Source organism: Cervus canadensis, chromosome 29 (genome assembly GCF_019320065.1).
Source record: "Cervus canadensis isolate Bull #8, Minnesota chromosome 29, ASM1932006v1, whole genome shotgun sequence".
NCBI lineage: Eukaryota > Metazoa > Chordata > Mammalia > Artiodactyla > Cervidae > Cervus > Cervus canadensis.
The window spans coordinates 45946145-45968229 of record NC_057414.1 but is presented as its reverse complement, the minus strand read 5'-3'; the positions used below and the strand labels follow the sequence as shown (position 1 = coordinate 45968229).

The 22085-nt window shown below is 50.5% G+C and overlaps 2 protein-coding genes across 5 annotated transcripts in view; one reads left to right on the top strand and one right to left on the bottom strand.

Annotated features, from left to right (window-relative positions):
* KCNQ1 (potassium voltage-gated channel subfamily Q member 1) overlaps positions 1-22085 on the bottom strand; it is a 364451-nt gene that overhangs the window by 165878 nt on the left and 176488 nt on the right. For all 4 annotated transcript variants that reach the window (XM_043452116.1, XM_043452115.1, XM_043452118.1 and 1 more), the window contains exon 11: positions 21605-21725. In XM_043452116.1, the coding sequence (XP_043308051.1) occupies positions 21605-21725 (121 nt within the window). The remainder of the gene's footprint in view (positions 1-21604; positions 21726-22085) is intronic.
* Positions 1082-2284, top strand: LOC122431065 (60S ribosomal protein L17-like). Its single transcript, XM_043452130.1, has one exon. The coding sequence runs from the start codon at positions 1730-1732 to the stop codon at positions 2282-2284; it is 555 nt and encodes a 184-aa protein (XP_043308065.1). The 5' UTR covers positions 1082-1729.

The following is a 22085-nucleotide window of genomic DNA, read 5'->3' as shown; positions in this document are numbered from 1 at the left end:
CAAATTTGGTATGAGGGGAGATCTCATGTTAAGTGTTCTTAGGAAATAATACACGCGATATAAAGGGTGTAAGGAAGCTTTGGGAGGTGATGGGTATGTTTATGACCTAGATTGTGGTGATGGGCTCATAGGTATCTACTTAGTTCCAAATTTGTCACATTGTGTATATTAATTACATACAGATTTTGTATGTCAGTCATACCTCAGTAAAGTGGTTAAGAAAAACAAAATTAAGAGCAAATAAAACAATTTTTTTCACAAGAGCCTTTTTTTTTTTTTTTGAATATGTATTTTAAAATAATCACATCCTTAATGAAATCTTCGAAGTCTCTTTCTGGAGCCAAAATTCCACTGACCTGACAAAGTTGGCATAAGGAAAGAACACATACTGATTTCATCTATGGTAGTCAGTGCAGAAAAAGGGAAACAATAGCCAGGGTCCATCAGCTTTAAAAATATAAACCTAAATAGGGTCCTGCCAGGAATGCACAGATACGTTCAGCAACCTGGATGAATCTTCAGGGAACTGTGTCGAGTGAAAAGAGCCAGTTTCAAAAGACCCTGCGTACGGTTCCATTTATAGAACCTTCTTGTAGTGACACCATTAAAGCAGTGCAGAGCTGAGCAGCGGTTGTCAGGGCCCAGGGATGGAGCGGAGCGGGAGGGGAGGGGGTGTGGAGCGGAGCGGGAGGGGAGGGAGTGTGGCTTTCAGAGGCTGCATGAAGGCGACAGGGGCTCCCCTGTACCCGCGTCTGTGCCCTCGCACTGATCATGTCCTAGTTCCCAAAATGTTACCACTGGGACTAAGGCTACATGGAATCTGTTATAATTTCTTACAGCCAGCTGCATGTGAATCTACAATGATCTCAAAATGAAACGTTCAGTTGAAAAAAATCATGACCACCAAATTTAAAAAATCAGTAGTCTTCCTAAAAATACCCAATAATGAATTTCAAACTGCACCACATGTATATGAACAAAGGGCTGAAAGATACTGAGACACATTACAACTGATTTGAACACATGGATAAATCTCTCTTTTTGGCTAGAAAGTAAAAAATATTTGTAAAAAAAGATAATTCTAAGTTAATCTAAATTGATTGTAGTTTCAATAGAAATTACCAGCAGAATATGGATGGCCACACACATTGTTTTTTAAATCATGCAAGCTGATTCTAAAATTTATGTGAAAAAAATGTGCATGTAATGTAAGTCCTATACAATTTTGAAAAGCACCTGCTTCAGGAAAGCACCAGGTTTTAAAGATTACCCATTGTCCTAAGTAGTCTAATGAGAATGCAACTACACTTTTTTCTGAAGGTGATTTTACTCATTCAAACTCCCGTCCCCATTGACCTTGTCAAGCACTTACTGTGATAAAGATGAACTGAATGACTCATCATGAGGTAGGGACATGCATTTAACTAACACTATATAGCCGTACATATGTCAACACCATACTGTGTGCTTCACATTAGTCATTCGTTTAATCTTCTCAGTAACCCTCTGTGGAAGGCACTCTTTTCTTATTATCCCCATTTTATAGATGGGAAAACTAAACATGATGCTAGATAGATAGATAACATGATGCTATATACAGAAAATCCTAAAGGTGCTTCCAGAAGATGAACTAGAACTCGTCAATGAATTCAGTAAAGTTGCTGACTACAAACTTAATATATAGAAATCTGTTGCTTTTCCGGTAAGCGGCCTGAGCTGACCCTTAAAAATGGTGCGCTATTCACTCGACCCAGAAAACCCCACAAAATCATGCAAATCAAGAGGTTCAAATCTTCGTGTTCACTTTAAGAACACTCGTGAGACTGCCCAGGCCATAAAGGGTATGCATATCCGAAAAGCCACCAAGTATCTGAAGGATGTCACTTTAAAGAAGCAATGTGTGCCATTCCGTCGTCACAATGGTGGAGTTGGTAGGTGTGCACAGGCCAAACAGTGGGGCTGGACACAGGGTCGGTGGCCCAAAAAGAGTGCTGAATTTTTACTACACATGCTCAAAAATGCAGAGAGTAATGCTGAACTTAAGGGCTTAGATGTAGATTCTCTGGTCATTGAGCACATCCAAGTGAACAAAGCCCCCAAGATGAGGCGCAGGACTTACAGAGCTCACGGTCGGATCAACCCCTACATGAGCTCTCCCTGCCACATTGAGATGATCCTTACTGAAAAAGAACAGATTGTTCCTAAACCAGAAGAGGAGGTTGCACAGAAGAAAAAGATATCCCAGAAGAAACTGAAGAAACAAAAACTTATGGCCCGGGAATAAATGCCGCAGAAAATAAATGCAAATAAAAGTAAAAAAAAAAAAAAAAAAGAAATCTGTTGATTTCTGTACATTAACAATGAAAAATCAGAAACAGAAATGAAAAAATGACTCATCCAAGGTCCAGCAGGTAGGACGTGGTGCAGTCAGTCTGTGAGCTTGCTCTGCTGTGGCTCTAGAATCTGCTCTTAAACACTACTTTTTGTTTACAGGCCAGTAAAGGAGAGCACCCAAGCCAGGAGGGCAGGGGACAGGAGCCATGTTCCTCCGGGCCAGTTTCACATGGATGAGGCTAGAAAAGCCACATTGGTACAGGTGACCTAGATTAGATAAGGAAACTGAGTCACTGTTGTCCAGGTCATGATGTGAAACCATTTTAACCTGCACTGGTTATAACATCACTTCAACTATAACAGTTTATCATGCCCATTTTTTTCCTTGGCCTGGGGAAGGGAGGGACTGGCTACACCTTACAGATTTTTCTTATTGCCATTCTTTTCCTGTTTGAATTAGGCTTATTTACTTTTTGAGTTACTGAATTCAGTTTTCATAAGATGCCCTGAAACTGTGATCATACATGAGTAGGAAATGGCCCCCTACCCCCTACTGACCCTACATGAGTCAGACCCATGACCTCTGGGCATCCATTGTCTGGATTCGGCTGTGTGAGCCTGGAAGAAATAAGTGCTCCTGTTCCCTTACCTTATTAGTTGCCAATACAAGGACTCAGCCACAGATACTCCAGGCTTCATGTCCAACTCAAGAGCCAATCCTTTGTCTAGAGTGATTTGGTCTGAGGCCATGCCATGGATTCCCTGGTTGACTGTACTGTGTGAAATGTGGCTTCCTCTTTTGAGTTAGAGAGATGAGGGAAACTCTGTACTCATAAGTATATCTTAAAGTTTGAAAGTCAAATAATTGAGTCTGGCCCATCATGAGGCCCATCAGTGATCCATAAGACAGTCTAGAAATGGATACACATAAATGAGAGTTTGAAATATGATAAAGATAACAATTTAAGTCAGTAGATAGATGATGATGCATTCAAATAGTGTTGGGATAACTAGTTAGACACATAGAAGATAAACTGAATTTAATAACTCCTTATATAAAAATAGAGCACTATTTAAATGTAAAAAATGAAAGCTGCCCACTCTCATCACTTTTATTAAGCATAGTTTTGGAAGTCCTTGCCACAGCAGTCAGAGAAGAAGATGAAATCCAAATTGGAAAAGAAGTAAAACTGTCACTGTTTGCAGATAACATGATGCTATATACAGAAAATCCTAAAGATGCTTCCAGAAGATGAACTAGAACTCGTCAATGAATTCAGTAAAGTTGCTGACTACAAACTTAATATATAGAAATCTGTTGATTTCTGTACGTTAACAATGAAAAATCAGAAACAGAAATGAAAAAAACAGCCCCATTTACTGTCACGTCAAAAAGAAAAAAATACTTAGGGATAAATCTAGCTAAAGAGGTAAAAGACCTTTACTCCAAAAACTATAGGATGCTGATGAAAGAAACTGAAGATGACCACAAACAGATGGAAAGATATACTGTGTTCTTGGATTGGAAGAATCAATATTGTTAACAATGACTGTACTACCCAAGGCAATTTACAGATTCAGTGCAACCCCTATGACATTTTTCACAAAATGAGAACAAAAATTTTTTAAATTTGTATGGAAACATAAAGGATCCTGAATAGACAAAACACTATTGAGAAAGAATTATGGGGCTGGAGGGATCAGCTGCCCTGACTTGAGATTAAACTACAAAGCTGCAGTAATCAAAACAGTATGGTACTGGCACAGCAACAGACATAGGGATCAATGGAACCGGACAGAAGACTCAGAAATAAACCCATGCACTTATGGAAAATTAATCTATGACAAAGGAGGCAAGAATATATAATGAAATAAAGATAGTCTCTTAAATGGTGCTGGGAAAACTAGACAGCTGCATGTAAATGAAATTAGAACATTCTCTAATACCATATACAAACATAAGCAAAGTGGATTAAAGACCTAAATGCAAGACTATAAAACTCCTAGAGGAAAATATAATAAACAACAGAGGGGCTCCCCTGGAGGCTCAGCTGGTAAAGAACTCACCTGCCAGTGCAGGAGATGCAAGAGATACAGGTGTGATCCCTGGTTTGGGAAGATCTCCTGGAAAAGGAAATGGCAACCTACTCCAGTATTCTTGTATGGAAAATTCCGTGGATAGAGGAGCCTGGTGGGCTACAGTCCATGGGATTGCAAAGAGTTGGACATGACTGAGTGCACATACAAAGGAAAATATAGGTAAAGCACTCTTTGATGTAAATAACAGCAATTTTTTTTTAATCTGTTTCCTAGAGTAATGAAAATAAAAACAAAAGTAAACAAGTGGGATTTATTTAAACTTAAAAGGTTTTGCATAACAAAGGAAATAATAAACAAAATGAAAAGACAACTGTGGACTGGGAGAAAGTATTTGTAAATGATGCTACCAACAAGGGGTTAACTTCCAAAATATACAACAGCTCATACAGTTTTATATATATATATTAAAAATACCAAACCCCATCAAAAATTGGGCAGAAGGCCTAGATAAGACATTTCTCCAAAGAATACACACAGATGACCAACTGACACATGAAAAGATGCTCGGTGTCACTAATTATTAGAGAAATGCAACTCAAAACTACAGTGAGGTATCACCACACACCAGTTGGAATGGTAAGCATTAAAAAGTCTATAAATAATAAGTGAGGGTGTGGAGAAAAAAGGACTCTTCTACACTGTTGGTGGGAATGTCAATTTGTGCAGCCTCTATGGAGAACAATATGGAGGCTCCTTAAAAAACTAAAAATAGAGCTACCGTACAATCCTGCAATCCTACTCCTAGGTGTCTATCTGGAGAAAATGCTAATTCAAAAAGATACATGCATCCCAGTGTTCACAGCAGCACTATTTACAATAGCCAGGAGATGGAAGCAACCTAGATGCCCATTGACAGAAGAATGGATAAAAAATGTGTGTGTGTGTGTATATATGTATGTATATAGATACACAGTGGAATATTACTCAGCCATAAAAAATAACAAAATAATGTCATTTGCAGCAACATGGATGGAACTAGAGATGCTCATATTAAGTGAAGTAAGTCAGAGGCAAGACACTGATATCCCATAACTGATATTCTACATATGTAGAATATAAAAACGGCATAAGTGAACTTATTTACAAATAGAAATAGACTTACAGACATAGAAAGCAAACTTATAGTTATCAAAAGGGATAGTGGGGCAGGGAAGTGATCAATTAGAAATGTGAGATTAACATATGCACACTACTATATATAAAATAGGTAAACAATAAGGACCTACTGTATAGCACAGGGAATTATACTCATAATAACCTATAAAGGTAAAGAATTTGAAAAAAAATGTGTGTACGTGTGATTGAATCACTTTGCTATACGCTTGAAACTAACACAACACTGTAATTAACCATGTATCAATTAAAGTTTTTTAATGTGAAAAAGACGACAAAAGAAAACACAGAACTTATTAAAACAATCTCAGAGGTAGAAGTTTTTTCAAAATTTAAGACAAGAATTGCATATCACAAAAGACTGCCAGAGTTGATTATGTCAGAATTTAAAAATTCTGAAGCCCATAGGGAGAAAATGGACCAAAAATTTGAGCAGCATATGAAAAGAAAATATATCTGGCTTCTGACTCACAGAAACAAGCTCAACTTTTAATAAAATATAAGAAATGTAAAGCAATAAACAGAAACAACAAATCCTCAAATTTAAAAATACTGCCAGCAGAAAAATATAGAAGCTGAAAGATCAAAGAAAATTGGGATAGACTGTTTTCAACACATAAGACAGAATTCCTATAAATTAGTAAAAAGGGGTATTAAAAAAATAAAGGTATGGAGAGATGGTTCACAGAGAAGAAAAAACAAATGTTTACTGATTTAAAGAGATAAATACCTCGTTTACAATAAAAGAAATGTAAATTAAAACTCCAGTATACCATGTCTTATCAATCAAATTAATGGAAGATAGAAGCTGTGACTACTAGTGAGTAGTAGTTATTGGTGAAGGTGTGGGGAAATGGGCATGTTTGCACAATTTTCATAGTAGTATAAATGGGTACAAGCCTTTATTTGGTAATATCTTATCAAAACATGCACAACTATCTTAACCTTGCTGGAAATGGGGGGAAGTGGACCTCTTGAAGTGAATGCACTTAAAATGGAGACCAACATTTCATGAAAAATAGATTTGATTGGGAAGTTACCTTGAGGAGTAGTAATAATAGTTTTGAAAATAAAATTGTCCTATATATACATTGTCATAATTGCAGATACCTCCTCATTAGAAAAAATGAATTGAGAGAGGTTCTGATGGAATGTTGTAAAATGTGACATGATCCTGCAGTAGGGCATCTCTCCCTTCATAATGAATTCCATTAGCACTTTCACACAGAGGGTCAGTTTTATAGAAGGTAGGGCTTCATGGCTTCACCAAGGAGCCTCTCTTAATCTTTTATTATTTCATTTGCACCCCTTTGAAATGCTTTTCTAGGTGTCAGCCTTGCTGTTCTCTTCAGTTGGGTAAATGCTTTAACTCTGCCTAACTGTCTAACCTCTGAAGAGAAATTCTTCAGTTTCATTTCCCTTAACTTCATGAAATCTCGTATCTTGACAAGATTTACAGTTCTTCTTCATAAGTAATTTACTTTATGTTGTCTTTATTTGATAAGAGACAGCCTAGGAGACTCAATTAACGGAGACAGACAGGGATAAGATGGGTAGGGAGAGACAATAGTGTTCAGTGGGGAGGGACATTTCAGAGGGACTAATTTCAAAATCAGGCGGTTCATTAGTGAATATTTGAATGGTTAATGGCTGTCTTTGGCTGCCCTATACATCCATCAATAGGGGACTTGTTCCATACATTACGGCATAATGGAATGCTCTGCAGCTGCTAATAAAAAGGAGAAGCACTAGATGTCTTAATATAGATCCATCTCCAGAACACACAGGCGTCTTCTTTCTGAACAGTGTGTACTGGGGCTGAGTGCTTACGGAGAAATGAGAGGGCTCGCTACTGAAAGCTGAAGCGTTTCCTTACAGCATGATGTTCGCAGAGACAGGGCCCCATTCTCTTCAGATGCCCTGGGGTTGCTTCCTGCCCAGGCCGTCAAGCAGGTAACTGTTGGCCACCTCCTGCCAGCTGCAGTCAAGGCGGTATTGCCCTTGAAAATGCTCAGGGCTTTCGTCAGGCTTTAATGAGCAGCCCATCTGTGCATTCTGTGATGGAAGGCTCACTGATTTACACTCAACATGATGTTCTTTAGCCTCCTCACAGGCCTCCCACCTCACCAGCTACGTGCCTTTCTCAGGTGGCTGGGTCCCCGTGTTCACCAGAAACAGAACCGATGCCATGAAGACTGGGGCTACCGTGAGCACAGTCCCATTTGGGGAAAGCCCAGTCCAGTGGGCTGAGAGCAGAGGCCACGTTCTCTCAAGGATCCTAGCAGCTCACTCATGAGAAAGCAGCACCTCAGCGGTCACCTGTTGACGTGTGTGTACACAAGCAACACTGCAGGATAGAAGTGCCCCTCAGGAGTCCTGCCCCACGATAAACCAAGCTTGTCCGGGCAGCTCAAAAAGAAGTCTGGCATGCCTGTCTGAAGTCAAAAAGGCAAGCTGCCGGTAGATGATAGATGCTACCACTTGTGTAAGAAGGAGGTATATCATAAATACGTCTGCCCATATAACACACTGAAAACATACAGCAGGAAACTTGGACAGCAGTGACCTTTAGGAAAGGAAACTTAGGAAGTCAGAGTTGGGGTGGGGACAGCCTGATTTTGCCATTTTCCCTTTGTATACTGCATCTGTTTTCCCTAGCATGTGTAAAGCTACTGTACTATTACTTTTTAAGAGCAACATCTTAATAGGGCAAGAAGGGCGTGCTGCAGTTCCTGCAGATGTTCTGCCAGGCTGTGGACGAGCAGCCCCCACTGCGGGGCCAGGCTGGTGGGCTGTGGAGCACGGTGGCACGGTGCTGTGGGCTCTGGTTCCTATCCCTCCAAGGAGCAGGGCTGCTCCTGCACAAAGAGGTTTTTGACAGGGAGAGGCAGAGCCGGAGTGAGAGCAGGCCCTGGGCAGGCTCCCAGGGAGCCCACCCGCCCCCCTCTGATGGGAAGGGGTGCCCTCCACCCATCTGCAGATCAACAAGGCTCTCCTAGGAAATGAAATGCTACATATGTTTTGTCATCATGGAATTTTGAGAGGAGTGATTTTTAAGAGGAGTGAACAGTGTACATATTCTGACTGCTGCGTCTCTTTAAATGCTTGAGTTTTTATGTAACTTTTCTTCCATTTTCACGTAATCTTTGATTTTGATTAATGCATCAGTGACAATATTTAGTACATTTTTCTGTTGATTCACCTAATATCTATGTTTAAGTATCTTCCAACCCATATTCACATTTTAAACTCTTTTTTTAAACTACAACTTAGACCTCATTTTACATTCAGGCTTTATGTTGCCGAAACCCTGCTCTGGGAAGAGGCACGTTGTCTTCATTTCTGAAACCAAGCTGCTTGGGAACTGGCTGGGTCCTGGGTTTTCTGGGGAAGTGACACAGGGTTGACCTGGGAGGGGGCCCTGATCTCTCCCTTTAGGGGGAAGAAACGGAGAGACGCCCCGGCTGGTGACCCTCTTGGGACATGCTCACACACCCGCCCTTTCCAAGGGCTCTGCCCTGGACGTCCCGGCCCCCACCTCGGTGTGGGGAGGCCTGGATGCACCGTTGGCAGAGAAGCTGGGCGGGAAGAAGCCAGCCCAGCACCCGCCACTGTAAGAGGAAACGAAGAGAGACAGCTCCAGTCGGCCCCAGGAGCGGGGCCTGGAACGGGTCTGCAGCTGGAGCGGACACAAAGGACTTTTCAGGCCCTGCAGCCAAGGTGCCCAGGGAGCTTTTTTTTTTTTTTTTTAAACAGCTATTAGGGTGACAAGTCTTTCCAAAGGCCAGCAGTTGGCGAGCGTTTCCAGGAAGCTGGTCTGGCACCAGGCTGGGATTGGAGCAACTTTAACGAGTTAACTTCAGAAGGAAGGAATCATCAGGAAAGGTTTAAGGTTCAACAAACTTTTTGAATTATTTTGCAAAAGTCCTGGCTTTCAGATTCAAAGGCATGTTTTGCCGTGACTGTTTTAAGCCAGAGCCTATTTCAAAGGAGTGCAGCCTGCACGTTTCTGATTCAGCCGCTCCAGGTGTTTGTCTTAGCTCCTCCGGATGGAGGAGCAAGTGCCATCCAGTGCCGGGAAATACTGGGGTCACCTTACACGTCTCATCAAACATCGCTCCACCCACGTGCCTCTCCCTCTGCCAGCCCCCATGGCCCTGTGTGCACACGCGCGCACACACGCGCACACCTTCTCCAAGCAGGAAGCTGTTCTTTGCCAAGAGCGAATGGAATTCAGGTTTCCAGAGGGTGTCCTTGGCCTCCAGCTCCACAGCCGCACGCTGAAGAAAGGTCCTAGTGTGTGTGGTGGGGGCAGAGGGAGAGGGGCCTCCATCTCTGCTCACGTCTATCTCGGCCCCAAGAAAAACCCACAACTGGCTGCACTCTCCTCAGCCACACCCGGCCTCGGTCACATTCCTTCCCTTCCTGAGCCCACACTGGGTGGCCCAGGCAAACCAGCTCCCACACCTTCCTCCCCACCAGCGGGGAGACCTAGGCCAGGCCCTTGTGGGGCAACCAGCAATTGCAAATGAGGCGCCCGCGCACCCCAGATCCGAAGCCGCCAGAAACCACGGAGGGGTCCTCAGAGCTGTGCGTCCTGCTGGGGCCCACTGTCACCTACGGGGTCGGGGGCGGGGGTGGGGGCACAGCGCTCGCCGCCCTTTCCCGGCACACCGCGGGGCGGAGCTCACACCGAAGGCCCTCTTCCCTCCAGCTTGTGCTCTGCTGGCTGTGAGCTGACACTGCCCCTCCCCACCCCAGGGTCCCTGCACACACACAGCAGAAAGGAGCCCCTCTCCCCTCTGCAGTCTGAGCCTCTCCAGCCCCAAGGTTGGCCTCCTCAGGAGTTAAACATTGATAGGCAGAGCCCAACACCAGCCCCAGCAAATGAGACAAGTCTGTGATCAGCCTCACATGATGGGCTGGCTGGTCACACTCAGCTTCCCGAATCACTGGGACTAGCACCTGCGTGGCCAGGTGGCATCAGACGGAGAGAGTGATATTTCCGCAGGTCATGAGAGTCAATGAGGACTGTGATGAGCAGCAGCATTTATCCATTTTAGGGGCTCAATGCAGAGGGTGGCCTGGTGCCCCGGCAGAGTGTCCATTGCTAAACAAAGGTCACGCTCCTCTCTCCTCGGACCGTGCCCTTGGCGTGCTCACAGAACTGTTTTCCTAAGTGGTGACCTGCGTTGCTACCTGGGGAGAAGGCCACAGTTTTTCCGCCTGCACCTGGAGTCTCAAGTTGGGCTTCTGACCTTTCTCACGGCTGTCTGGTCCTCCTGCCTTGTTTGGGAAAGGCACATCCTTGTCTTGGTCTTACCCATGTGGGTCTCCTGGATAAGTATGAGGTCCCGAGGTGGCCCAAGAGACTAATTTGAGTGTACTTTCTGACCCCAGGTTTCAGTATTTCTGTCCTGCTCACTTGGCTCCACCCACCTCTCCTTCCAGGCATGGCCTGCGGCAGAGTTAACTGGGGGATGCTTTCCCGTTCCTGAGTGTGGGGGAAGCAGAGCGCTAATGAGCAGGGCATGGCCAGGCCGAAGGCCTTGAGTGACTGGGGCTTGGGGCTCAGCAGAGTGCCCTAACCAACCCCCTGGGACTGAGGTCACTTGGCCCAGGTGATGAAGAAAGTTGGCTGGGACTGGTGTAGGATGGAGGCAGGGCCCACTCGAGGAGACAGGCTGTTTTGGGACAGCAAAAGAACACAGAGTTCAGAGTTCGGAGCTGAGTGCCTACCTGGCTCTGCCAGCGTTTGAGCAAGGTCCTGTCTTTGGTCTCGGGGCTCCCATTTCCCACTCTTTCCATCTCCTGACATCTGCAGGCATATTTTCCCATCTTAGACCCAGACCGTGTGGCCTGACCAAGTCCATTTCCCAGCACATGAGACAGGCCGGTGATGGAGGGGGCCCGTCAGCACCAGGCTTTCAGGCACTGCCACAGAGCAAGGGGTCAGTGGGAGAGCATCTCAGGTGATGCCCTTGGAGCCCCTGGGGACAGTCCCGTCCCTGCCGCTTGCACACACACTGCCCCAACCTCATTCAGGCTGGGAGCCAGTCTCTGAGCACTGCTCCACCTGAGGCGGCCCCAGCTTATGACGCTGGCCTTGCAGCCAGGCCCCTATGAGCTTCTACCTGGAGCCCACACACCCAGCTGGGGTTTCATGTGGCTCAGAGAGAGAGAGAAGTAGTAGAGCAGTAGAGAGAAGCAGTAGGAAGAAAGCTCAGAGAGAAGAGCAGGAAGAAAGCATTCAGGTGTTTCAAATGGGAAGAGACTCAATGTAACTTCACAAATCTGGACATGAACCTAAAGAAAACATTGAAAAACAAGCCCACCTACAAAAGGCCCAAGAGAGGAGATTAAGTAGGGAAAGAAAGGTCCCCTTGGGCCTGAGGACAGCTGCCCCATCCCAACCCAGGAGTGGAGACACTGGGCCCCCATGCATACCAAGCTGGGCCAGGTGGACACACCCAGCGTGTGCTGAAGGGATGTAGCCAGAGGTCCCAGTGTGCCCTTGCCCTGAACTTTATACGCAGGTACAGAGGTCAGCTGGGTAAAGCCGAGGACCAGCAGCTGGCCGCCCAGTGCTGCCCGCCGCTTCTTCAGGGGCTGGCTCTCTGAGGGCAGCCGTCTTGCCCATAACCACAAGTGAGGCTGTGGGGAAGAACGCTGAACGTACTGTGAGTGTAGCCGGTGCCCTGAATAGCCTTACATACCCCCTCCAGTCCCCACATGTCTTCTGCTGCTTTGGGAAGCCACCCTGCTGTGTGCCCCAGTTTACCAGGGGGCACAGCTGTGGCACGAGCGGTATTCTGAGTGCAGTGTAGTCTGATCTTATGTGATGGCCCAGTTCCAAGGCCTTGGAAGACAAATCAGGTAGAGTCAACATTACCTTTGAAAATTCCTTGAACTGCCCCCCGCCCCGAATTCCCTTCTCAGAGCTTGATGTAAACCCCTACTAAGTTGTACTTGTGCTGACTGTAGTGGAAGACCTTGCCTGTGAACGCCGAGGGTATCCCTGCTCTTCTCCATGATCTTTCCCGAGCTGTCTTCAGCCTCCGGGGCCACTGCCCTTGTGAAGAGAGCACTTCCTGAGAAGATCACAGCCATGTGGGGTCATGGCTGGATCTGTGGGGATGGCAGAATGCCATGGATGCCAGACTCGGGTCAGCCCTGGGCTCCTGTCTCCCTCTGCCTTCGTCTTTTCTTCCTCTTCCCTCCACCTGGCACTCGCACAGGCAGGCCAGACCTGATAGACTTCCAGCCAGACCTGTCCCTGCTAGCCAGTCATTGCTGAGGACACCTGTATCGTCCCAGGAGGGCCTGTAAATCTTAAAGGGTGAATACTAGGTGGAGGGGCTTAGGAGCAGCCTGAGAAGCCCCGGCACCCTGGAAGGCCAGGTCAGCGCTGCCCCAGAGTGGTCTGCAGGCCTGGGTGCCCTTCATCCTCCCAGGGTAGTGCCAGGTTCAAGGTGGCAAGACCCATCTTTCTGTGAATCAGGGGACTGACTCACCAGGCCTCCTCTAAGGGCCCCAGTGAGGACTCAAGCTTTTGTCTCAACCAGCCGCAGTGTGCCCTCCCACCCCTGACACAAGATGTAGGGATGACAGGGAGTTGCCCTCTCCTAAGCACCTGAAGGCCACCAGGGCTGTGAACAAACACCGCCCCCACACTTGGGCCACGCAGCCCGTGGACTGCTCAGAAACAGAACTCCCGTGGCGTCTCCCTTTCCTGCCAAGTGCGGTCCCAGGGGAAGGCAGGCCTCATGCCTGCCCTGGTCCTTGCTCTGCATGTAGAAGGGTGTCATCCTCAGCAGGCGAGCCCAGCTGTGCTGAGAACAGAGGGCAGAGGCACGCTGGGGCACTTGTGGCTGCTCTGGGGCGCGGTCCTCAGCATCCCTCCAAGAGGAGAGTTAGCAGAACAGGTGTCAGGTTCCTCCCTCCACAGACAGCGCGGCTCACGAGCCCTGAGCCCTGGGTGAGAGGCAGTGGGTCACAGACAGCGCGGCTCACGAGCCCTGAGCCCTGGGTGAGAGGCAGTGGATTTTGGCTTTCTAGTTACATCTGATGCTGGGAAAGATTGAAGGCAGGAGGAGAACGGGATGACAGAGGATGAGATGGTTGGATGGCATCACTGACTTGAGGGACATGAGCTTGACCAAACTCCGGGAGATGGTGAGAGACAGGGAAGCCTGGTGTGCTGCAGTCCGTGGGGTCGCAAAGAGTCGGACACGACTGAGTGACAGAATAACAACAGCAAGGTGCATCTCATTAAACAAGGACAACATCTAAAGGTGACACACTGTGGCCGCATCTGTGCCCTATGGAGACCTGTGACCTGGCCATTTCAGAAGCTCTCAGGCCAAGGAAGGGACATCCCCACAGGACCTCGCATCACAAGGAGACATTTTACACTGTCTGACATCTATCAAACACTTTCCCGAAGCAGGCACACAGCTGGATGCCGGACCCCATCTCTTCAAAGGCTAACACCAGCACCATGACACGCATCCCTCACATCTACAAGAAGACACAGAGGCTCAGAGAAGTGAGCCAACTGCCCCAGCGTCCCACTGTGCAGGAGGAAGTGACCCAGGGTGGTCAGAGTTCCCTGGCAGGCAATGTTCCCAGACTTGGTAAACCCATAACAAGCACCAGCTAACAAGGAATAAATCTCAGACAAGGTGTGCTTGACCACTGCCCTGAAAACTACAGGACATGGTAGAAGATGAAAGAAGACCTTAACAAATGAGGACCATGTCAAGAGCACCGTTCCGAAGACTCAGTATAGTAAGGGTGTTTGTCCTCCTGAGACTAGACGGGGAGCCGGCCCACCTATTAGAAGCCTCCTGTGGAAACTGGCACACGATGGCTGGAGGTGCCGCACAGAGACAGCCAAGCAAGGCAGGAGAACTGGCTGGAGCTTGCATGACCCGCCGTCCTGAGCTGGGATCCAACTGTACTGATAATGAAACATGGCCCTGGCAAGAAAAACGATAAAAGTCTGACCGACGAAGTGAATAGGATCCACAGACAGAGCCATGTGCAGACCGTGAGCTGCTTTATACTGGTGCTTATCTGGTAGGGCAGTGGAGAAGGGCGGTCTTTTCAGTAAAGGGAACTGAGTCAAGCTGGATATCCAAATGGGCGAAAACTGCCTTGACCTTAGCCTCACATTGGATGCAAAGATTGATTCCAGGCAGATTGCAGATCTACATATGAAAGGTGAACTAATAAAACTTTAGGAAAAAAACAATTATCTTTATGACCTTGGAGTAGTCAAAGTTTCTTAAATAGGATACAAATAGCACTCCCCAGAAAGGAAATGTTTGATTAACTGGATGATGTTAAAATTAAGACCAGAAGGTTCATCAAAAGACACCCTTAAGAGAGGAAAAGGGCAACCCGCAGAGGGAGAAGTGTTGTTTCTTTGGAATGAACATACATGTATCTGACCAATGACTCATGTCCAGGATGAAGAACGCCTACAAATCAGAAGAAAAGACAACCCAAAATAAAATGAGCCGCCAACATGGGCATTTTACAAAGGACAGTATTCAACTAAATAATAATAACGTGCCATTGACTTTGTTGTTGTTTAGTCACTAAGTTGTGTTCTGCTGTTTGTGACCCCATGGACCGACCATAGCCCGCCAGGCTCCTCTGTCCGTGGGATTGTCCAGGCAAGAATACTGGAGTGGGTTGCCATTTCCTTCTCTAGTCCAGGGATTGAACCTGCATTGACAGGCAGATTGTTTACCCCTGAGCCACCAGGGAAACCCATAGCTATTACTGCAAGTTAAAATCACAGTCTGATGCCATTAGATACCCACCATTGTGGCTGAAAAGGAATGACGGAAAATTCGAAGGGTTAGGATATGGAGCAGCCAGAATGCTCCGCAGTGGCAATGGTGGAAATGGTCTGCCTACTTTGGGCAGCTGTGAGGCAGCATGTGCTCAAAGCCCACAAGCTCATCCAGTGACCTGGCAACATACTCACCAGAAAGCAGCCCGTGCATTCCCCAAAGAGCCTAGACAGAATATTCTTAGCAGTGATGATAACAACCCTGTACTGGACATGGTCCAAGTGGCCGTCAGAGGAGAATGGATAAAGGAGGTGTAGGCCCTTCACACGATGGGGTGCCAGCCAGCCAGGGGAGAGGGAGGCCCTGCTCTCTGCTGCCTGACTGTGAAGCTCACAGGGAGTCGGACATATGTGTGTGCACTGTCGGAGTCTATTGATAGAAAGTTCAAGAGCGGGCAGAGCTGGGTCCTGTTGCTGGAAGCCGGGCCTCGCTTGCTCTTGGGTGTTAGTGCACGAAGGGGGAACCTGGGGGCTTCCTGCGAGGTTCTGTCGCCTCACTTGGGGGCTGGTGTCACAAGTCCCAGGGGGCGAAAATGCATGAGACAGTACCCTTGAGATCTGTGTACTTCATCCTTCAACTGGAAAGTTGAAACAATGTCCTCTATATAAGGACAAGCCTTTCTAGCTTAGCTTGAGAGATGGACAGTGCAGGCCTGCAGAGGGGCTGGGTCTGCCCCAAACTCCTCCCACCCCTGGCTCAGGGGATCCCCACCTCAGGCTTCCTGGTCAGGCTGCCTGGGACTCAGTCTCCCCCTCCAGGTTCAAGCAAAGCATAGGAGGGAGCTGTGTGGGACTCCCTGATGGTCAAAGATGTCTCTCCATCAGTACCAGTGCCATTTTGTGAAGTCATCTCCTCCCACCACCTCCAGGGTGTGGGCCTTCTCTCCTGAACATCCTCCTGAACACTGCCCATGGTCCATGCCGCCCTTGCTGTGAACCTGCGTTGCAGAGACGGCCGAGCGGGCCCTGAGCATGCCGGGGCCTGGGGTTATCAACGGCGCCTAAGGCAGTAAGAATTCCCCATGCTTGCCTCTGGGCCTTCTTCCCAGACCATGGGCCCACTCCCCAGAGTAACTGGCCCCAGTGGATGGGCTGCATCCTCCTCGCATGCTCACAAAGGAAATGAGGCTCCCAGAGGTTGGGGGGCTCGGGGGCTGGCCCGCAGCTGGGCCAGGACTGGCTGGGCGCCAGATGAAGGGCATCCGATCTCCAGTCCCCCGTTGTTCCCACTGAGCCACTCGCCTCGCTTGTAATTTAATTAGGAGAACATTTAATCCCCCCGTGCATCTCGGAGACGGTTTTGCGCCTGGCCGGGGCTGTGAGGCTCTGACGGGGAGCCTGTGACTCATGCAGCTTCGCTCAGCCCTCCCGGGCGGGCTCCCGAGGGGCTTCCTTGGCACCTCGTGCAGACAGAGGTGGTCTGGAGCTCCAACGAGAGGACACTGGCCTGGAAAGACAAACTAGCCTCATCTGTTCCTGGCAAGCCCCCTCCTTTATCCCCCTGGACGCTGGCCCCAGCAAGGCCTCTCAGTCCTTTCCCACCACAGTTTGCAGGGTGGGAAACAGAAAGGGGCTTGGACGTTCACAGATGTGCCGTGCCTGGCGCCTCTGGGGTCCATGGGTGTGGGCTGCAGTGGGCCCCGGATGTCTCTGAAATGTCCCAGGCAAACCTGGTACCGCCAATAGAGCTAGTACCCTGGTCCAGGGAACTGAGCATGGGACCAAGTCTTGTGACATTTGCCCTTGTTTCCAGAAGGCATGGGGCTGGCCCTGGCCTCGCTGACAAACGCAGATTTCAGGAGACGTTAGTAGTGATGTGGATGGAAGCCAGGCCACAGCGGCCTCGCTGGAAAAGAGAAACTTGAACGTTTTGGCGTGAGATTCTGCAGGGTCCAGGAGAAAGTTGAAGACATGGAAATTCTAATTAACGCACACAGGGCTGGTTTTGCTCAAAGATCTCCAGGCTGTCATGTCGCAGGAGGCCTGCGAGTACATGCTCGCTGGGGGTGTGCGCATGTGTCTGCGCTCACAGTCACCTGGCGGGTGTTCTGTGGGGCCCTAGCCTCGGCCCCGCCTTCCCTCTGCCTTTCTTCCCTAGAAGGTTCTTGGCCTTCCCCATGCCTGTCTTGGTGTACAGGGTGCTAACCAGACTCTCCCCCTGCAGAGCAGGGCAGAGAGATGGCTGGTTAAAGAGAGCTGGGTCTTGCCTACCCGGGAGGCCATGACAGAAGAGAGGAGGGTCCCTTCTGGGAGACCAGAGACTGGTGTGCGCACAGAGGGTCTGGCTCTGGAACCACTTGCCCTGGGTATCCATGTGCAACCACCGGGGTGGGTGTGAATGCTAGGCCAGTCCTGGCTGACTCGGCAGCTGTGGGCAGGACTTCCCAACACACAGCCTTGGAGCCCAGAGCCCCAGATGCTGACCCGAGGCCTGTTCTGACCCAGCTACCCTGGCCCTGCATGCCAGCAGCACTGAGGCGCTCACAGCCTCTGCTTCATCTCTTCCTCGGAAGGTGCTGGCTGGGCCCTGGCTGGGGGACCCAGGAACCATGGTTCTGGAGCTCATCCAGCCTGGGGCTTGAGGGGTGCCAGATAAGGAGAGGCCTGGGGCAGCCACACATGAGGGTGCTGGTAGACAGGTACCCCAAAAGAGACCCAGGCCCCGTACAAGGGTTCAGGGAGCCGGTACAGAGGGCCTCAGGGGCTGGAGGGGGATGTGGCAGCCTGGCCTGGGGGCGTCCTGGGCCTCCTTGAAGGGAGGAGGCCTGCGAGGACGCTGGAGAAATGAGCGGGACTCTGATAGCTGCCGATGAGTGAAAGGATGTTCTAGGTGGAACACCATGTGCAAGGCGCAGGGGTGGACACGGGGTGGCCCTCCCCACGGCGGGCAAGAGCCCCTTGCAGGGTTTCGCTACCCCCTGCCCTCGATGCCCTGTCTCCTGCCTCACACTTGCTCCATGGCAGCCTTATGGCAGAGCTCAGGGTAGGGGCCCAAGGGCAGACGAGCTCCCTTTCATCTGCCTGAGAGGTGCGGGTGAGCCTGTGGCCTGGCCATCCAGAGCTGTGAGTGGGTCCGGGGGCCTGCCCATGGAGCTTGCGTGGCCAGAGCCACTCTCTCTCCCCAGCCCGCTGCACCCTGACCCCGGCTCTCTGGCGACTCCCTAGGTTGCACCAGACTGGCTCACTGACCCCCAGTCCCCTGACCCCTTGCTCCACCAATGGCCAACAGGCCCCGGAAAGAGGAGCTTCGCCCAGCCCCAGGGACCATCCCGTAATCAAGGCTGCAGTGACCTCACCTCCCTGGGGCCCCTCGGGCGGGGAGAGCTTGAGATGGAAACAAAATGTGTCTTTATTTATGCTTTTAATTTGAATTCTGGAACTGTCCCAACATGGTAATACGTTTAACATTCAGTCAAATGCTGAAGAAAAATGGATCTGTTTTTCAGTAACTGCCTCCCACCCACTCTGGCCCCTGCGAGACCCCTGTGCACATCCCCAGCCCTCTGCACACGCTCCAGGGCGTGCAGCTCTCTCGCCTGCGTGGAGTCCATGGGGCTGAGCTGCCTGCAGGAGCTGAGACGGGTCCCCAAGCCGCTGGAGCCGAGTTTAATTACGGGCATCAATCAGCAGGCAGGCTGTGCGGGAGGCAGAGGAATGCGGCCCGGCGTGGACACTGAGGCCTGGCCATCTTCCCCCAGCTGCCCTGCCGGCTGCTGCAGCCCGGGGTAAACGCGGGGCCCAGCACTGCTGCCCCCTTCCCCCGCCATGGTGGGGTGGCGCCTTGGCCTAGCCCTCAGCCCTGGGGGCGCCTGGGATCTGAAGTCCCACTGCCGTCCCCTGCACTGTGCCTGTACCCCACCTTCCCTGGGTTCCTGCAGGCAGGACCCTGGCCCTTGAGGACAGGGACATGCAGAGCCCCTGCTGTCTCAACCTTGACCAGATCACAGGGCCTTGAGGAGGCCTTTCTGCTGCACACTGTCTCTTCAGCCCAGCCTTCCCTGCAGACCCCTCAGTCCAGCACCCGCCTTCCCAGCTGGCTCCTCTGCAGGGTCTGTACTGCGAAAGGCCTTCACAGGTTCCAGGGCGAGGACCCTCCTGGGGAAGAACAGCCTAGGCCCAGCCAGCACTGGAGGGAGCCCCTCCTCCCATAACCAACGGACGGCGCCCAGGGAGTGACGACCCAAGGACCACCCCAGGCCCACGGCAGGCAGAGAGCTTGGGGCTGTCAGGTCAGATGGCCTCTGTGTTGGAGGAAAGAAGACAAGGAATGGGCAGGTTCCTCTGACTACGCAGCCCAACCAGCTTGAGTTGCTTCCTGGGGCTCCCTGGGCAGGTGGACCGCCTCTCGCCCCCCTGAAAACCTTGTGCCTGCAGATTCTGACACACATGGACCTCTCTTCAAAAGGGGCAACCAGGCAAGGCAGCTGTGAGCTTGGATTTAGGTCACCTCAGCTCCCAGTCTTTCACCACCCTTACCCTGGGACTTCCTGCAGCGACCTCAGAGGGTCCCGGGAGCTGGTGAAGATTGCCCAGCTTGACGGGTGATGGGTGACCACCCCGTCCACCCGGGGTGTGACGCCTTATGGGGCTGGGCCACAGGTGAGAGTGGAGGAAAAGCGAGCTCTGATAGGAAGAGAGCGCCAGGAGGATAAGCAGGGGCCGCTGAGCAGTACAGCGAGGCCTAGGTGGTGTCCACCCACACGAGGGTCCCGGGTCCCAGCAGGCTCTTGGCCATCCTTGCTCTAAGCAGGCCCTGCCACCTGTGCTGCAAACACCAGTCACAAAACCCCAACTTTCACAAAACACTTGGGGGTCTCCTGTGTCCCAGATTCGCTACAGGCCTCAGCCAGAGGGGTAAGCTGGCATCCTGCCTTGGAATACCACCGACCTGCCTCTGCCCAGAGCCCCTGGTTGCCAGCACGAGTCCTACCTCTGCCCTTGCTCACTTACCAAGTGAGCCTCTTGGGTCATCTCCAGAATGGGCCCAGAGTTCAGAGCCCCACTCCCAGGGGTGGCCCGGAAGCTTGCTCCAGTACTGAGTCCACTGCTTCCCAGCCCTTTGTGTGGCTCTCACTGAGACTGAACATGCTTTCTCTGCATGCCCTGCCATCCACACGTGCTGTCAAGCTCCTTGTGAGCCTGGCAGGGCCTGGGAGGATGGCAGGTGGGCCTGTCAGATCACAGTACCACCTCGAGACCGTCCTGTCCCCCTCTCGCTCTGGCTCCCTGGCCCGGCCAGTCCTCGGGTTACAGAGCAGCCAGGAGGCCCTGCAGTTGGGGTCCTGACTTCCTTAGTCATTTGCAAGGCAAAGGCCACACCTGGCAACAGCAAAGGCAGCCAGCCTGGGGCCTCACCTCGAGAGAGGTGCACACGATTAGGACGACCTGGAGACCCTGAGTCCAGAGAACCAGAACATGCTTCACTGACTCCGAGGAGAGAAGAAAGGAAGGCCAGCGAGTGACTCTCAGAAGGAGGGTGAGCACCATGCGCACATCCGACACAGACAGACGTCTCTAGGGGAACCCCCGGTGGGGCAGCAGCCAGGACGGGCCCGAGTGTCCCGCTGACCTGGCACAGCATCACTGCACGCGGGGTGCCCTAGCTGGGAGCAGTGAGTCACGTCGCAGGGGAATCACACCACAGCTGAGCCCCGGGGATTGGCCCGGGGATACCGTGACGGCGGGGGAGGACGGGCATGCGTCCCAGGCCAGCTGTGTCTCGGGGGCAGGCCAACTGGAAGGCGTGGAGAATCAGCCATTTCCTCCACCTGAAGGAGCCCCTGAGGACAGCCACAGCATCTGCCCCGTGGCTTGGCCAGGGTTCCACGGGGAAATGCGAAAAACAATGTTGTCTCTCTTTTGGGGGGCAGGGGAGGGGGCTCAGAGAGAGAAAAACAATCTTCTCAGATGCTCAGAGCACGGAAGCAAGTGGAAAATGATCAGTCCGGTTTCCATAAGTCACAACAAGAGGATTGTGTTCCCAGACTCGGTGGGAAATGCCCTTGCTATATCCCTGCCGGGTGGCCCAGTGTGGGGTCTAGCCCCTGGGGGCCAGTAGCCCTCGGTTGCTGAGGGCAGGCAGCGAGTGGTGGGCACTGGGCTAATAGGCCTGAGTCCTGGTCCAGCACCGAGGTGTCCCCTTGGAGCCCTGTGTCCTTTCCACTCATCACCCCTGGATGAGTGGGTACTCACTGTGACACGTGGGTGATGGGAGTTAGCAGCGTCTCCCCTTCCAGGTCCAGGTCCTCAGCAAAGCTGTTGGTTCTCATGAAATGGGCTGTGCTCACTTCCAGCAGCGTGGGACTCTTTTTCACTGTTGGGAAAGATGCAGGGCAGCGTGTTAGGCATGATGGCAGAAGGGCCTAGGGCTGCCCAGAGCTTAGATGCCGACTCAAACCTGCCTTCCTCAAACCCCTGGATCCTTCCCACAAGCGGGTAAGAGACCCACTCACAGCAGTGGGGAGGAGTGGAGGTGACATAAGAAGTCTCGGCACAAGGATTGACTGGGTTCATGATGGCTCCCATAGGCCTGAGTCCTCAGTGGTCAAGGTGCAATTGAGAGCCAGTGGGAAGGGCCAGGTGGTGCTACTGGTAGAGAACTTGCATGTCAAGGCAGGAGATGTCAGACATGCAGGTTTGATCCCTAGGTCCAGAAGATCCCCTGGAGGAGGGA

Coding starts and splice junctions, on each gene's coding strand:
- LOC122431065 (XM_043452130.1), top strand. CDS start 1,730: ATGGTGCGCTATTCACTCGACCCAGAAAACCCCACAAAATCATGCAAA.